Genomic DNA, 18,256 nt, shown 5'->3' with positions numbered 1-18,256 from the left:
TTACAATAACCTAAATAGACCAAGACCAGTCCAGGCTGAACTTCACTAAAATTCCCATGAAATTGGAATGGCCAGCATCTTAAGAAATGGGCAAAAGTAACTAAAATATCCTAATGTTAGATGCCATCTTGCTTGTGCTTTTGGCCTGTGGTACAGCCCAGAGGTAGGGCAGGAGCAATCACTAGAAAAGCTGACACCTCTAATCCCAGCCCTTGGGAGGAAGAGGAAGGGGGATTGCGGGGTTCAAGGACAGCCTGGTGTACAGAGCTCCTGGATAGCCAAGGTTGCACAGAAAAATCTCTGTCTTGGAAAATAAAAAAACCAAAAAGTAAATAAGTAAAGACTTGCTGTTTTTCAAAGATGGTGGCTTGGAACATGAATTGGGTCACAGAATGTAGCTGTACCCTACCACAGAATGCACTCCCAGAAAGATGGGGCTGAGAATCAGACCCCCAAAAAACCAAATCACACTTAACCCCAAGAACGGTACTTTGATTGTAGTTGGCTTTGTTGATTCAGAACCAATCTAACAGTGAAAGCCCTCCCTGCCACACAGACTAGTGCATTCACCTACCAGCAAGCAACCCCTCAGGTGAGAAAGCTCTAGCATGGACCACGCAGAGACCACCCGACTCACCCCACTTCTGTCTCAGCAGCAGATGCAGAGAATGCCTGCATCAGACAGCACACTTCTCCATTCAACAAATGTGTATTGATTACCTTGGGCTTGCCTGTGGCCTTGCAAACAGAGAGGGATCCAGAGCTGCAGACAGCTGACTCTTCAAGGCAACGTGATGCCAAAAAGCCATTCTAGAATATGCTGAGATAAGAATAAACATTCTATTTTTTGACTCTTAAGATGCCAGGGTTTCATGTACCATCAAGATAGGAAAGAACAAAAACAAAAGCCCCCAGACCTCCATACATCCAACTCTAAGGTACCACTGGGGGCAAAGCACATCCTAGTCCCAGAGATGAGCTAGAACGTGTCTCGGGATGGCATAGTGTGGTAATTAACTTCTAAAGATGTGATAAGTGTTATCTCTCGGCTCGGAGGGAGCCTGGAAACTGAGAAAAGGGAACAATGATTCCTAGGAGGGACTGGAGGAGGCATTGCAGGGGAGCTGATGCCTGAGCTGGGTCTTGACAGTTTTGCCAGTGGGAGAAAGAGTAGGGAGAGCAACCTAGGCTGAAGGAATTCACGATCAGTGGTGGGGTCAGAAAGGAGCAGGCACGCTATAGACTACCTGTCGTAGTGTACGAAGCTAGACACTGGAGGGTGTGGGGAGAGACGCTGGTTGTAATTCTGGAAGCTTTGAAGCTGCAGTTTAACAGCCTATAATATCGGGCCTGAGAGTATGTGTCCCATGGTAACTGGGAGCCCCAGAATTTTTTGAGCTGGGAGTAGCACTAAGCTTTGGACAGGTGTATGAGGACTAGGCTACAACAGAGCTGGAAGAGAGGCCAGCCTTACATGTTAGACCTTGGCAAACATCTAGGCCTTGAAGTAGCTGGAGAGAAAACCTTACATGTGGATTAGTGTGTTGAAGCTCAGTTGTTAAAAGCCAAGGCCACCACCCAGCTGCGAGAATAGATCTATCCAACACACGTGACCATGTGGATGAACCTTACAGGGTGTGACTGACTCAAAGAGGACAGACAACAGCGATACCATTTAGCTCAAATCCAAAAGAGACCCTAACCAACCTCTGCTGTTGACGTTCAGCACACTGGTTTCCTCTGGAGATAGGAGGCCACCTGAGGCTGCAGGTTGCTGGTACTCTCTGGCTCTGTCTGCTGGTCCTATGAGTATGTCTGCTTTGTGAAAATCCACTGAACCATATGTTTAACATTTGTGTGGTTTTCAGTACCCATGGTTACATCTCAACATTTACCAGAAGTATGAGAACCATGAGAGACCCTGGAAGGAAGAGTCTAGAATAGAGCTATATGCTGGTGGTCAGTCCTAGAAGAAGCAGAGGCTTTCAGAAAAGGTCTCAGACAGTAGAGGAGCTTGGGTGGGGCACAAGGAGCAGGAGAGGTGATAGATGGAAGGATGTTGCATTCTCTCTTTGCTGTGTCAGTCACAGTGGCACTGCAGAGACGTTGGTAGAGATTGGCCAGTGAGTGGGAAGTGAGCTTGAATCATCGAAAGGGAAATGGAGGAGACTTTCCAAAGGCAGCTTCCACTGAGCCTACATGGAGGCTCCAGGCAGATGGATGCAGAGACTTTGAGAACCTCTGGAAAGGGAGAGGCAGAAGGGGCCAGGCAGTAGAGGTGTGGCTGAGTTCTGGTTTCTCTAAGAGCCTTCCCCAGGTGTTCTCAGCAATAGGGTATTCAGGTACCACCTCTCTGCAGAATTCCAGAACCACTCACTACAGAGCCTCCCAAGTGTCAGTTTGTGTTTATCAAGTTCCACAGAGTCTGGATTCATGGAATTAGTAGTGTGGCAGGCCAGAGGAGCCCCGAGACATCGTGCACCAGAGCTTCTGTCAAACGCATCAAGAATGGTCACGTTTCTCCGGTGAGAGGTGGGGAAATGCAGGCTGTAGGATGTGGGAGTGCAGTGGTTGTGAGATTTAATCCTGGTATGTAATGCCCAGTGTGGGCAGACTCATGGCTGCGGCTCTTGCTCTCTCCTGTTTAACATTCTGGTCAATGTTTTAGGACAAGAAAGGAAGCCAGGCTGCCTAATAACAGCAGCGCTAACTGGAAGACATACCAAGTATGAGAAATAAGAGATCTGCCATGCAGGACACCTTCAGCGGGGCAGCACAGCAGGAAGGGGTCACTGGAGAAACATTTCACTCCTGTTCTGGGGCTTCAAACTAGAACTGCTAGCAAGTGAGGTAGGAAAGGCCTGGCTATTTGGAAACAGCAGCAGTGGCAGCCTCCTAGAAAACAAAGCTAGGCTTTGACAGGGCAGTGAGCGTCCCAGGAGCCCAAGAGTGACGTGGCCACTAGCAAAATATGAATAACTAGACGGCGGTCCTGTGACCGTGCTGAGGGCTGGCCCTACTCCACTGTGTGCTTCTTGGCCTGTTCAGAGAGTTTGTGGTCAGTTCTGACTTTACCGTGGAATGGAAGCCTGGGATGATGACTGATGGCCCAGGGAGGCGAAAGGATCCAGGGTCACTTCTCCTGAGGAAGAAAGTATAAGGAGATGCTTGTAGCTACTGTTCCTGAAGTGCCACCATGAACAAAACTAAGAGTAACGTAGAAGTCAGTGTCAGATTCAGAAGCCAGCAGGAAGAGAGCTATAGGACAGATGACCTCGGTGGAGCCCTAGGGGAAGATGAAGGTCTTGTCAATCAAGTAGCATTGTGGGAGCCTCTGCAGGCACAGGTCTTGCCGCCCTTGGTGGCATTGATATTCTTGATTTCTTGCCTACTAAGTGTTTAGAGCTGTGTTCAGTACAATAGATGCTACATTGTACTTGATAAGGCAATCTGATAGAAACAGCAGCTAACAAGCTGGGGGCTCAGCAGTAACAACTGCTGTTAACTGTTTAATCCTCAGGATAACCCCATAGAGGAGGAGCCATTCTCATCCTTGCTTCAAAGAGTGGGAACCGAAACTCATGAGGTAGGAACCGAAGCTCACAAGGTTAAGTAGTTGATCTGGAGTCGCAGCACCACGGTTGGAAAGATGGGAACCCAGGAGTGTCTGACTTCAAAGTTCCTCTGGGCCCTAAAGAGAAGGAGGGACTCCGATGTGGGGCAGGTGGTTGGACCAAAGGCTTTCTATGCATCTTTCTCACCTGATGCTTGGTAGCAAAAGTGTACCTTCTGTTTGTCCTTGGTTCCTTCTGAGAGAGGTTTTGCGCTCCTGCCAGTCTGTGCCCTCTGGAAACCATCTGACTAAGAATTACTTCTCACCCTCAGCATATGTTGGGAACTCAGTCCCCAATGCTGGATCTGATGAGAGCTCCAGCCACAAGGGCACTACTCTCCTGAAGTGTTGGTGTCATTGTGGTGGGGTCACTATCACCATAGGGGCTTCTTGGGGAGGCCAGGAGACCCAGACCCATCCTTCATTCTGTAGAATCTCCGGCCAGCCTCTCTTCCTACTTTCCACTGCGGACTTTCGGCAGTGTGCTGGGCACGTGCACATGAGGTTGTGAGTCCACATGTGTGTTGGATGGTTGGTGTCCATAAGTCATCAGGGGTTGGAGGCTGGGGGATGATGTCAGGTGTCTTCCACTCTCTCACCAGCTCGGGAGCTCACTGATTTGATTAAATCATCTGGCGAACCAGCTCCTAGGATTATCCTGCTAGAACTAAGATGTTTACCACCTTGTCTAGCTTTTATTTTATTTTCATATGTATGGGAGTTTTGGACACCGCATGTCTACAGGAGTCGCTGGAAGCCAGAACAGGACATTGGATCCCCTGGAAACAGAGGTATGGACATGCTACCATATAGGTGCTGGGAATCCAACCCTGGTCCTCAGGAATACCAACTAGTGCTCTTAACTGCTGTCATCTCCCTAGACCCCCATGCTTAGCTCTTAATGTAGGTTCTGGGATTCAAACTTTGGTCCTCACACTTGTTGGGTTTTTTGTTTGTTTGTTTGTTTTGTTTTGTTTTGTTTTGTTTTTCTGGTTTTTTGAGACAGGGTTTCTCTGTATAGCGCTAGCTGTCCTGGAACTTTGTAGACCAGGCTGGCCTTGAACTCAGAAATCCGCCTGTCTCTGCCTCCCAAGTGCTGGGAGGTCCTCACATTTGCACAGCAAGCATTTTACCAACTGAGCCACCTCCCCAGCCCTTCGGTGGTGTTCTAAACCTCTTTCTAATATTCCTGGTCAGACACAGATGGGAACCCTCACAGGCAGGTGAGTGAAAGAGACAAATGCAGGACCGGGGATGGAGAGGTGGTCTGTGCCTATTACTGTCTCTGCCCTCGGGACACCACCAAGTCAAGACATTTGCAGATGAAGATGCCAACAGCCATTTCCCAGGCAGCCATGAAGTCTCGGATGATGCATACCAAGGTGTCTGGCACAGAGCAGGTGGGTGGTTAATGTAAGTGGCAGCTATTATTATTACTCGAAGATGTCACTAGACCACATTTGATGCCTGAAACCCAATTTTTCAGTTTAAAAAACATGCCTTGGGGAAAAAGGAACAGGCTCCTTCGAGTCATTCAGGGAATCTCTTTCAGAGCCATCATTCACAACCTCTCCATTAAACAAAGAAGAAGAAGAGGAAGAAATGTAAAACAATGTGCTTTATAAAAACAGCCGAACTGCTTGATCGAAAGAAATATCCCCGTGTAAACACGAATCCGTGGAAGAGGTTTGTCTGCAAGGGTGGCTTGTCGGTACTTCTTAAAGAGAAAGAGCGGGAGGTGGGTTGGTGAGATGGCTCTGTGGCTGGCTCTGTGGCTGGCTCTGTGGCTGGCTCTGTGGCTGGCTCTGTGGCTTGGCTCCAAGCCTGATGACCTGAGTTCAATTCCTCAGGATCTGTAAAGAGGAAGAAGAGAACTGATGCCTGCAAGTTGTCCTCTGACTTCCACACGTGTGCCGTAGCACACACTATGCATGTGTGTGCATGCTCACACATGTACATAACTTAAAAAGTGTTTAGAAAGAGTGAAAGGAGTCCTTGAGGCTGTTTGGGAGAGAGAGTAGAGACAGGCATGGACAATGGGATGGAAGGGAAGTGTGTGAGAAATTTAGACCCGGGTTGTAGAAGGATACGTCTGTTAGGGAAGAGCCGGGCATTCCTAACTCTCCAAGGTGGCAGAGGATTCCCAGCCTAATAGAGCCAAACAGTAGACAGTGGGGTGGTTACCGTCCTGGGTCAGAATCTTGCTCATAGGGAAGGATGCTGTGCTCCCTGGTAGGTCATGGACCACAGAGTTCACAAGTCCCCACAAAGCCAGTGAGGGCTATCTCGGAATGGCCAAGCTGGGATTTGGAGACACATTGCTATTTGTAGGAGAGCATGAGGATGAAAGGATGATGGAGAAAGCAGGGCGTGGGAAGGCCACGAGACTTTAGCATCGCAGCCCCTGCTAACCCTGACTCCCCCTGGATCAGGAGAGGTACCCGGGGGCTCTGTTGGCTTTCTCATAAGGAGAGGACTACATCAAGTGTCTCACAGTCCTGGAACTTGGCCAGTGCTTTTTATTCCCATTAGTAATAAGAACAACGGCTGCTCCAGCCATGGCCACCTCCCCTGCTTCTACCCTGACTCTTGCCATGAACTGAGCATAATGGCTGGTGTGCCTGCCTCTGCCCTTTCCTGGGCCTAATGGATCTTTATTCAGCTGCCAGAGTAGCCTGGTCCAGTGGCTCAGACCGTGGCAGTGTGCTGTGGCTCTCCATTCCGCCAGTGCAGCCAATGTCCTCCCAGCACCGGGGCCCTGGATGATCACTCTGGTTTTGATCTTGGCTCATACTGCTCTTTCCCTCATTCACTCATTTCCCTCAGCCACCCTGGCCCCTGACTGTCCTCAAGCCTACCGTTCTCCCTCCTGCTCCTTGTCCTGGGCCCTTTCCTCTCATGGGACACTGTCTTTCTGTCTTAGCTCCCTTAAGCCTCTGCTAAGGAGTCACTGTAGTGAGCACTTCCCAGACTCCCTGTTTTGCATCTTAGCCTGACCTCACCTGTCTCAGTTCTCTTTCCTGATGTATTGACCTCCAATGGGTTTTCCCTCACATCGGAACCCTGAAATGCAGTTCTTCCTAAATACTGTCTCTTTTCTCAACCAGAACAGCAACTCAACAGGGACAATGGCTGGAGTTGCTTTCTTCAGTTCCTTACCTTCCTGGCAAACATGGAGGAGAGTCTCCTAAGTAGAATATAGCTAAGTGGAATGGCTAGTAGCTGAAAGCAGCCCAGCTCCACCTATACAAGAGCAGGGATTCCTGGCTAGTGATTGAGGCAGGCAGGGACTCAGAACTAGGAAAAACACCAAGGTTCCAGTTACCCACAGTGGAACTCAAGATCAGGGCAGAAACTGGGAGCCAGAATGCCCAGACAAGCAAAGTGAGGCATGAGGTCAGAGTCTGGCCTGGAGCCAAGCTGGTGGGCAGGGAGATGGGTCTCCTCCTGTCAGTGAGACATCTTCTAGAATGTCTGGGGTGACTATTACCTCTAGACTATTTTTTTGGCTGGAAGATGGGGGTGCTTGGATGAGCTGTGCTCTTGTACAAAACCTTCAGCCGAGAGGGGAGGAATTATAGCCGCCTAGAAAGTGGCTATGCGGGCAGGCGCCCTGGCTGATTTGGCCTCAGGGTCTCTGGAGCTGTCCAAGGTACTGCCGTCCTCAATTCAGCCTGGGCTCTATCTTCCAGGTTTCCTCCGGGTTTCCTGCCCAGCTCCAAATATGCAGACTCCATTTAGATGACCCATTACAAACTGTGTGGAGGAACGGGATCTAGAGCTACTGAGAGCACCGTGGCCTCCATGTCCTCCTTTTGGAAGGGCTTTCCAATATCAGGGGTGCATAAGAGTCCTTTGTGGCTGTGCATTCTGCTTCCCCTGTATTAGCTGTATATTATCGATCAGTGTATTCTTCTGTAAAACGGGAATGATAGACCCACTGTACTAAGCGTATACGGCTGTTTTGAGGATACATCAGATATGTCAGGTAGCAAGCAGTTAGTGAAGGTTAAATTCCCACCCTTGTTACAAGGTCGTGCTTTTGGTCCACAATGCTTGGATGGGCTGTTTTATAATGTAATGTAATGTATCCTTGTACTAGTCAGGCTTTGGGATGTTGTAGGTTAGTGCTCACAAGTGCCATGATTCACAGGGAGGCACAGAGGGGTTACTCAGGTTCATCTTGTCCAGGACTACTTTGCCTGGGGTTATCCAGTGTGTTTATACCACCTGGGAGACAGAATGAGCCAAGTCCAGGCTGTGCTTCTTGGGACTGAAGACAGGGTTCCCACCCAGGGGAGAATTTTAAGGCGGGGCCCTCTGGGACTGGGGACACCGGGAGGTCAAACGCCTGGAGGAGGCGGTAGTACTCATAGGTCTCCTATCCCAGCCCTGACCTGGGCTTGGCAAAGGACTCCAGACTGGATCAAGGGTCCCAGGTTCCCTGGTAGCTGGCACAGGAGAGCGCAGGCTGCTGGTGCCCCTAGGACACCTTTGTAGAACGTTCGTTTCCTCGACTCGCCCGCCCAGACCTGGGAGAAGCAGTACCCAACCACCTTGCAGGTGCTACAGGAAGCGCAAGGCGAGGCGCCCGCGTCCCCCGCGCATAGCAGCTTCGATTCCCCCGAACGTGGGGCTCTGGAGCTCAGTCCCCGGCGGCGGGGTCAGCCGGCCGCAGCAGCCGGCGCGGCGCAGCGCCCGGGGCGCGAGTGTGCGTGTGCCGGGAGCACGGCCCTCCCCGCGGCAGCCGCAGCGCCGGCGCCTCCCCCTCCCCCGGCGCGCACGGCCCGTCCCTGTCCCCGGAGGCGGCCCGAGCCGCCGCTCAGCAGCCTTGCCTTCGCCTCCCGAGCCTCCTGCCGCCCTCCCTCCCCTGGCCGGGCTCCAGGGTCCGACGTCCCGCGGCTCCGAGCAGGAAAGAGCTGCGATCGCGCACGGAGGCGGGAGGAGGCGGCCGGGTGCGGGGCGGCCGCGCTGGAGAGAGGCGCGCGGAGACTCGGCCCCCTCGGCGCTCGCTCGCTCGCTCGCTCGTTGGCTCCCCGCCTCCCGCACTCCGCTGGCTCCCACCCCTTCCCGGCGTGATTGATCCGTCACGGGCGCCGCCGCCGCCGCCGCGGCCGTTCTGAGCGAGCAGAAGCCGGAGCCGAGCCGGGGCCCGTGCCGGCGCCATTGCGCGGGAGCCGCGGGCAGAGCTCGGCGCCGGGCGGCGGGCCGGGCCAGGCCATGCGGGCCGAGTGAGCTGGCGCCCGCAGCCCGCGGCGCGGCATGGCTTCCCCGCCGAGCTCCGGGCAGCCCCGGCCGCCGCCGCCACCGCCGCCGCCCGCGCGCCTGCTGCTGCCCCTGCTGCTGTCGTTGCTGCTGTCGTTGGCTCCCGGGGCCTGGGGCTGGGCGCGGGGCGCCCCCCGGCCGCCGCCCAGCAGCCCGCCGCTCTCCATCATGGGCCTCATGCCGCTCACCAAGGAGGTGGCCAAGGGCAGCATCGGGCGCGGCGTGCTCCCCGCCGTGGAGCTAGCCATCGAGCAGATCCGCAACGAGTCACTCCTGCGCCCCTACTTCCTGGACCTGCGACTCTACGACACCGAGGTAAGTGTCCAGTGACCCATGCCGTCGAGGCTGGGGGCGTCGAGGAGGGACAGAGCCGTGATTGTCTCCTCCTCGCTGGCTGACCGCGTACTGGGTCCATCAGGGTCTCACTGGGCTTGGCTGGAGCAGGTGGGACCCTGATCTGTGAGCACCTTCCACCTCTGTGTGGGTGTGGAATGGGGGTCTCCTTTGACCAGAGGAGGAGTTAGAGATGTGAGAGGTTGGACTCCCAGAGGCCTGCGCCGGTTGCCCCTGTCCGGTGCTGCTCCTAGGGTTGTCAGGTGCCAAGTAAGAGGAACACGCACACTGATTACAAACTGGGCCAGCCACAGCTGGACAGGCTATGGGGCCTATTCCCAGACCCTAAAAATTCCAAGCCGCCCTTTTAGGGCTAGAGGGCTCCAGGACCCTCGGGGGCCAAGCTTCGGGCAGGACCGATCCTGTGGTGCACTTCTGCAGCTCAGGGCTCGCGCGCGCCACGGTCAGCCTCGGAGCCCGGAGGGTTCTGCAGCGCTGCTGCCTGGATCTGTCCAGCGCTGGCAGTAGCTGGAGCAGTTTTGGGAGACTCCCCTTCCCCCTCTCCCCGCCTTGGGTTAGTTGCTCATAGAGTGGCTTGACAGGTCTAGCCCGGGACGTGTGGTGGTGTCCGATCGCGCTTCCACTTTTGTTCAGCAGCTGCTAACACCGCTGAGCAGGTGCACACTTGAGGCGTTCGTGTCGTGGGAGCCTAGACTTGGAGTGTGGCAGAGGGTTCCCCTCTGGCCTTCTTTTCTGAGCAGAGCTGGAGAACCAAGACCTTTCCATCCCAAACCCCGATCTCACGCCCTCATGTCTAGGTTTCCAAGGAGCCTCAGCTCAGACCCTGACTGCCCACTCTGAGGCTAGGACGAAGAGAGGGCCTGGAAGAGCGATCAGGAATAAGGACGGGTTTGCGAGTTTTTCCGGACCCAGGGAGCCCCTACTCTCCGGTCCGCAGCCTCGAGAGATAAGATTCGGCCTGAAGGGGGCAGTGATTTCCTTTACTGAGAGCTCTGTTGGCGCCTCTTGCATCTCTCCCAGCAAAGCCAGGGCGAGCTCTGGACCCTTGCTTCCCGGGCTCCCCCAGCGCACCTTTGCTGGAGCTCCCGGGCAGACTCCTCAAGAAAGGAGCATCCCCCTGGTGGTGTAACCTGGGCTTGGCTTCTTCCCCTGCCTGACCCCTTTTTTATACCCCCTCCCGGAAAAGAGCATAATGTAGATTGTATCTCATTCCCCGCCTCCCCCGCTTCACCAGTGAAGCAGCCTGCTGTTCTGCTCTGTAAATAAAAGGTGAAGGAATTGGTGGCAGTTGGTAACGGTGAGCTCAGGTTGCTGCAGGCAGAGAGGCTCCTCTGCCTCGGGAAGAGGCACACTGGGTGGCTGTACAGGGCTAACCGTGTGTGAAATCACTTTCGATTGACGTTCCTGACGACCTCCTTTTTTCTCCCTCCCCCCTCAGTGTTTCAAGTTCTTTAGGGGTACCTGTCTGGCACAAGCACATTGAGATGGGTATGCATTTATGCAGAGGCATATATCCTTGGCACACTTTCATGTGGCTTCCACCCATATTCTGGAAGGGACAGGGACAGGGACAGGCCGGTTCTTAGAAGACAAAAGCAATTGTAGACAGGGCTGCCCTGTATACATCTTCACTATGTCTTGTAAAACCTTTTCGAATGCTTCCTGAGAAGTTTCTCATTAGTCCATTTGTGGTAGCAGAGGGATGGGCGCTTGGTTGCAGGGTGTGGGCCAACGCTTTTACATTTTTTTTCTCAAGTGTGTCTTGGTGGCTTTCTGAGTGAGAGGACCCAAAGTCAAGAGGATGAGGCAGTCAGAGGAGCTTTGGTTGGTGGGAATATTTCAGGCACAGCACTGGGTTTCCCTCTAATGTCAACTGTACCTGATCTGGGGCTTAGGGTTGAACACTGCAGAAATAGGTTATCCCTCTGACCTCCTGACCCCGCCCACCCATGACCTTGAATTGGACACTTAATCTCTAATGCCTCTAAATGCAGGTGTTCAGATCTCAAGAGCAGAGTGGTTAGCCATCCTCTGTCGGATGGCGTCCAGGGGCTTACAGAGAGATGCCAGCAGGCTCCACTGCCAGCACTCTGTCTGGCACGCTGTAAGCACTCAATAAATAACTGCCTCCCTTCCTGCACTTCCATTTGGTGTGGATTCACCAGTGAGACACTATGGCTTTAGGTGGGATAAGTCAGTCACTGCTAAAATATTAAGAATGCTTCTTTCTCCTGCTTGGCCTTACAGTCTTTAAGAGAGTCAGGGAGGTTACTACCAGAAAAGAGAATTCTGGCTGACAGTCAATATATCACCTCGTGCATGAAGTATCACATTTGGGAGAGTGCCCAGGAACTATAATTACTCCCCCTCACCCCCCCCCCCCCACTAACCTGTCTTTAAAGTTTTCTCTGAGCTGGACTGAAGGGAAAATCAGTCTGGGAACTGGCAGCAGATGCAGGGCAATCTGAAAGGCATTTGCCACTTCTGAGTGAGTGAGTAGCCCCTGTTAGCGCAAGGCTGTGTTTGTGGACTCAGAGAGCTGCCTCCTCACCGTCTGCTGCTCCTGTCAGAAGACTTGAATGCAGGGTTGGTGTGATGGGCTAATCTTGCCTGGCTTTGTTGACATTGGCTGTCAGTCATAGCCTCATTGGCCAGTAACTAAAGGAAGGCAGGATGGACCTTGGTCCACACCGCCTGTAAAAAGGGTGAAAGATACAGCAAGGCATAGTTTATCTGCTCTCCCAGGCCAGCCTACCTCCTCATGTATTTATGTTGGTTGAGCCTCTTCTGTGATGAGACAGGCAGTAGAACTTCCTGGTTTCCTTTTTGCAATACTGGGGATCCAACCCAGAAGCCAAAGGTTTGGCCAATTATATCCCCAGATCTCTTCCTACATCTTTATTTTGAGATAGTCTCCATAAGCTGCCCAAGATGGTATTGAATTCACTCTGCAGCTCAGGCAGGCCTTGAGCCTGTACCAGCGTCTCTAGTAACAGGTATTCCAAGCTCAGCCCAGAACGTTCAAGGCCTCTGTCTGCCGATGGGGCATCACAACAGATCACGGGGTGGTCGGACTTCGGTTTCTTTGGTGGAGCATTGCATCACTTCAGCAAACACTTGTGTATGGATTCCAAGAGGACTTGTGTAATAAAAACACAAGCAAGGCACTGAAAGTGTAGACAAGAGGAAGAGCCAGAAGCTATGTGGAGGCTTTGAAGCTCCCACCATAAGAAAAAGCTGGGAGCAGCCTTTGGAGTGTCAGATTCTCTGCCCTGTGTTTGAAAGCAATCCAGATACCCAGGTGAACTTGGTGGACCATACTACCTACGAGTTCTTTGATGGCCACATTAGTAAAAGAAAATAATAATCAAGTAATATACTAAAAATCATGGCTGTGGGTCTGATCTGACTAGTGCTCATTTTAGAGAAATTGATAGATGTAGAAAAGCATACAGAAAATAATCGCCCATAATCTACCTTTGCAAAAGTAATTGATTGCATCAAATAATTAGGATTATTTCTTTCAGTTTAATATTTTCTTTTCTCCAGTTACCATTATATCATGGAATTTCCCCCACGTCTTTAAATCTATCTTGTTAATATGATTTTTGGCAGCTGTGTACTACTCTATTCCATGCACATATAAATAATTAATCATTTTCTTGCTGTTGGATTGCAGTTTTCTGACTTTTTCTACTATTTAAAACACACACACACACACACACACACACACACACACACACACACACACACACAATATTGTAATAGAAGAAAGAAAGGTTCAGGAAACCAAAGGCACATAACCCAAGCATGCACAATCTAGCTTTCAGGAGGATCACTCTGATGACGCAGGGATCCAGCTTAGAAATCCCAGCAGAAGCAAATGATTGATGATCATGGCTTTCTCTTGGGCAGCTTTGCCAGCTCCCTGCTCATCTATGTGCTGCGCTTTGTTTTATGTGTGTAACTGTGCACATGAAGAAATCGGAGGGCAACTTAAGAGAGTCATTTCACTCCTACCGTGTGCATCCTGGAGTCTGCGTTCCTGTCACTAGGCTTTATGACACGTGTCCCTTCCTTCCGCTATCTCACTGGTCCCTGCATTATGTTTTACAAGGGATTCAAATAGCTGCGAGCTGTGTCTGTGTTCCTCAGGAGGCTGAGCTCAGCTCTGCAGGTGTGTGCCAAGCACCTGCCGGAGATGCTGCACTGCAGGAAGGTGAGAACCACAGGTCTAGCCTGAGAGAAGTGACCGGCAAATGGAGGGCAGAGCAAGATAACCTTCATCATCTTCAGCTCAGGATAGGACATGAAAGTGGGGATGGCTATGCATTCTAGAAAAGAACTTCCTAAATAGTAAATATTATAGTATTCTATCAATGCGGCTGTTAATTAAAAAACAATAAAGAGAGATCTGATGGCACAGGCTATAACCCCAGCTATTCAGGATACTGAATTCATAAGTTCAAGGCATGCCTGGGTTACAGAGTGCATTTCAGACCAGCCTGGACAACTTAGTAAGATCTCAACTCAAAAATAAATGTTTACCCAGCATGTGCTAGGCTCTGGTTCCATTCCTCCTGCTGTGGGCAAACAGAAGCTGGACTGAGCTGATTTTAGTTAGGCTCACATTGAGTGGCTGTATCTCACTGACCAACCTTTAGGAACTCTGCCAGACTAAGGACTCTTGTAGAAACCCAAACCAATGGTTCATATCACTAAGCAAAACCTGGAGTGTGCTATGTTCAGGTATGTCTGTATCCAGAGCATAGGTACATCTTTAAAAGTGCCTTCCTCTCTGGATCTTGGCTCTGATCCCTTGCTAGTTCACAGTGAGGCATGCTGTCCTGAGTGATGGCAGATGGCCCCACACAACTGTGGCTTTGCACACTTGCAGAAAATCCAGCATGAATAATTCTGCCTTCCAAATGCTCCAGCAGAGGTGCTAGGATCATACTGGTATGAATTGAGTCATGACTTCACCCCCTACCCAATCATATGATACTGATATGCCAGGCCTGTGCCACATACCAGCCTGTCATGATTTCAAAAACCAAGAGATAGAGATAGATAGATAGATAGATAGATAGATAGATAGATAGATAGATAGATAGATAGATAGACAGATGCAAGGGAGGGAGGGATAAAGAGGGGGGAGGTCTCCTGTACCCAATCTTAGGAATACAGAGTGGAGAAGAAGTTGTACCTATTAGGAAACAAGAGACTGATAGGAGGGCGTGAATGTCATGAAGCATTGATGATGGTCTCCACAAAGGCAGGCTCATGGGAAACACCAGACTGACGGTAGTCTTGACAGTCTCGAAAGCAGAGAGAAAATGATCATGTCTGTACTTCCTTCCAGGGGAGAGTTTGGGTGGGGTGACTATAATACAGACATAGAGAGCTGAAGCCTAGGGGAAGTGAAGATGGGGCCCAGGGAAGAGTCTCACGATTAAAGAATGAAGGTATCCAGGTGTGAGATGTGGTACCTGCAGACAGCCTCGTGGGAAGAAAGGCAGCCTGGGACTGGGCGTGGCTGCCTTGAAGAAGGTTGGGCGTGAGAGCTAGGCTTTAGTGATCTAGTAGGAAAGTAGAGAGTGGCTTTGGGCAGGGTGAGATTGCGGGCCTGGAAACTGTTGTATCATAAACTCAAGAGAAAGGCTGGGGTCTCAAGGGATGGAGAGGCAGAGGCAGAGGCAGAGGCAGAGGCAGAGGCAGAGGCAGAGGCAGAGGCAGAGGCAGAGGCAGAGGCAGAGGCAGAGGCAGAGGCAGAGGCAGAGGCAGAGGCAGAGGCAGAGGCAGAGGCAGAGGCAGAGGCAGAGGCAGAGGCAGAGGCAGAGGGTCGGTGACCACCCTCTGCCCTTGCACCTCCAACTCTCACCTGATACCTGTTGAATGAGGTTAGGCTCAGGGTCAGGAGACTGTGGTCTGGATGCTACTTACCTGCTTGGAGACCTGGCAACAGTTGCATAAGGAAGCAGTGAGAGGGCAGCAGCCAAACCCAGGTCCAGGATGTAGCAAATGCTAGTATTTGGTTGTTAATATGCTGCCACTATTATTTTTATACCTTGTGAGTTCTATTATGCTGACCATATAGAGCTGCTAGGAGAAAGACCTAAGATACATATGGAAGCTTCAAACACGATGTAAACATGAAGCACTGTTTTCTGATACCATAGCTGAGAAGGGTGTTAGGCACTGAGGATACAGACTTTGAGGACTTCACTGAGCTCCTGTTCTCCCTCCCTGTGACAGGCATCCCTCACTAGGCTGTAGCTGCCTGCAGGCAGGGCAAGCCTGATTTTTGGGAGTTGGGGTGGGGCCTGGCAGAGCTGGGCGTATGGTGGGCCTGAGTGAATGGTTGCTGAGCTGAACTCTAACTGGATGTGTTGGTATCTTCTGGAACGATTTGCCTGGACCACTGCCCTGGGCCTTTATTTTCTCATGTCAAGCTGTAAGTGACTTTAGGAATCAAGATGACCTTTGCTGCCAAGCTGCTGCTGTCTCCTGCAATTCCCACCAGCACCAATTCCTGAGCTCCCATGCCCCAGATGGGGCAACGCCTTCACCATACTCATCCCCGGCCAATTCCTCAGTCTGGACAGGCACCCACAGACACACCTTGGTCCCCAAATTCCCTTAGAAAGGAGATGAGAGGAATTAGAAATTCTGTTTAGTGCACATTCCAATGTCGAACTAGAGTTTTATGGGATGACGTTGTCCTTTTTAAAAGGGGCTTCTTCGTGCATGTGGCCCTCCCTCTTAACAAGCACAGAGGAGACATTGTTCCACACACAGAGACCTGAGATCCCAGCAAGGAACTTAGAAGCTGGAAGTGCAAGATGAGCAATGAGAGCGGTGGTGCTGAACCAGTGGGTACTCACCAAGTCATAACTTCTGTTGGAATAGACATGGCAGTAACCAATGGAGTCCTGGAATCTCCGTAGCATACTCAACTCAAAGTCTTGTGTGTGTCAGAGGGCCTTCTTGTTGACTCTCATCCAAGAAGCAACCTAAGGGATATAGGCTGTTTCCAGGCTGTGTCGCATACTCTGGAATCTCCTATGTGAATCGGGTTTTAGTTGCCTTGGCTTGCAAGCAACATGTATGAGCTCTAGTCCTTTATCATTGACCGGAAATAGTTACTGCCCTCAGATTAAATGTAAAGGAATCTGAAGTATAGAGGAGCACGTAGCTTTCATGGGCATTTGCCACTTGGGGTCCTTCAGAAAGATGGTGCCAGGGGGAATCTATAGGTGTTGGAGATCTCAAGTTATCCCCGAGAGTGATGGAGAATGTTTTTTGGGGATGAGGGCACAATAGAGAAGGTACAGATGGTGAACCTGGCCAACGTACATGATGTGCTTGAACTGAGATGGCTTTAGAAACCTACCACTCTGTACAATGAACATATACTAATTTTCTTAAAGGGCTAGATAAGGAAGTGCACACACCATGGCACTGTCCTCACACGTAGGAAAGAGGAGACAGGGAAAGACAATTGAGGGGGTGGAGCTACAGAGTCAAGGGCCACTTTTCGAAGCCTCAAGCAGACCAGTGGGGAGCTTTGTCCTCTTCGGATTGGGGCTCCACGCTGGGCCTGAAGAGTAGCTCTAGAATCTTGAGTGTTGATGTTGGGTTTTGGAAAGGAGTTAAGGAACTCACCTAACTGGCTGTCACAGCAAGGCGAATTCCTGCCCTGGAGCCTTGATACCACACCTACTTGCTGAGGCAAACTTGCTCCCAGGATCTGGGTGAGGACCTGCAATACAGTCCTCAGTGAGAAGCCTGCTGTGCAACAGGGCTAAGCCAGTCACACACGGTGTGAGCCACCCACAAGCCAGACGAGGCTCCGGTGGAACACCTTCCTGACTTGGCCATTCCCAGCTCAACTGAGAGCAAAGCCTGACTTCTCACCTCATTGTGTTTTGGTTCTAGGAAGGTGAGAGCTCGAACAGGCAAAGCTGCCCAAGAAGCAGATGCCTTGCATCTGCTGCTCTGTTTTCTTCAGCTCTGTGGTTATATAACAACAGGCTAGGCTGGGAGGCTGCTGAAATGCCTTCCTCTCGGTACCTGGCTGTCTAGGGATGCACAGATGTACCAGCAGGAGGACACAATAGGAGGAGTCCTAGAGAGTGTTGGTGGGCTAGGACCCTCGGTGTACCATCGGTGGTTCGCCTTGGTGGCAAGTCCTCTACTAGCTGCTGCCTGCAGCTGGGACAGAGCCTCTTTGCCATCTTAGCACTAAAGGCTCCACATTGTCCCCAGTACCATCTCAGGCCCAGGGCTATGGAACAGGAGCTCCAAAAATATTCGTGAAACAAACAAATGGGTCTTCGAGCCTGATTCCAGCTCACTGGTTCTGTGAGGACTGAGTGCCATCCTAACAAGTTGGTGAGGAGCTTTGTGTGCCAAGCATTGGGGAAAGCTTCCTGAATGCTCCTTCTACACTCTACAGAGGTCATGGAAAGAGGAAAGGGCACGTGTTGGATGTTCCAACAGGGGAGGGTGTGTCAAGCTGATGCCATCCCTCCCCTTTTCTCTATAGAATATGTGTGTAGCATTCTGTAATGCACAGCCCAATCTAGGAGGGAAATCTACCTGGGTTTGAGAGAAGTTCTCTGGTCTCAGGTTTGTTTATTGGAGCAATATTTCAATGAAGACTCAGGAGCTGGGTTCTGATACCCTGTGCTCATTTTCAGACACCACACTGAGCCAATGGAGGTGGGGCCGGGCTCTGGTCCCAGGAGACACTGTAGGAATGAAACCAAGTCACCAGTCTGGGTGAGTCAGGTGGTCTTGTGCCAGGCCTGGGAACCTCCTGAATAGCAAGACGTCCTCCAGGCGCCGAGCTGCTGTGTGATCAGAAGTGATTTAGGAACTGAAGGAGTGGAATTAGAAAGCCATCTTCTCCCTGATGCTTGGGATGGGTCTGGACCCTGTTAGACAAGCAAATCTGATAGGACCATGTGCAGAGTTGATTGGCTATGAGATGATTTTTTTCAATCAGGAGATTCTTGCCCA

General features: G+C 51.3%; 1 protein-coding gene across 1 annotated transcript in view; it reads left to right on the top strand.

Annotated features, from left to right (window-relative positions):
- The first annotated feature begins 8,586 nt into the window (after window positions 1-8,586).
- Window positions 8,587-18,256, top strand: part of Gabbr2 (gamma-aminobutyric acid (GABA) B receptor, 2) — a 329,397-nt gene continuing 319,727 nt past the window's right edge. The window contains exon 1 of the mRNA NM_001081141.2: window positions 8,587-9,193. Coding sequence (NP_001074610.1) covers window positions 8,876-9,193 — 318 coding nt within the window. The 5' untranslated portion in view covers window positions 8,587-8,875. The remainder of the gene's footprint in view (window positions 9,194-18,256) is intronic.

The sequence above is a fragment of the Mus musculus genome, chromosome 4, assembly GCF_000001635.26.
Source record: "Mus musculus strain C57BL/6J chromosome 4, GRCm38.p6 C57BL/6J".
Taxonomy (NCBI): Eukaryota; Metazoa; Chordata; class Mammalia; order Rodentia; family Muridae; genus Mus; species Mus musculus.
This window is presented reverse-complemented; position numbering and strand designations above follow the sequence as displayed.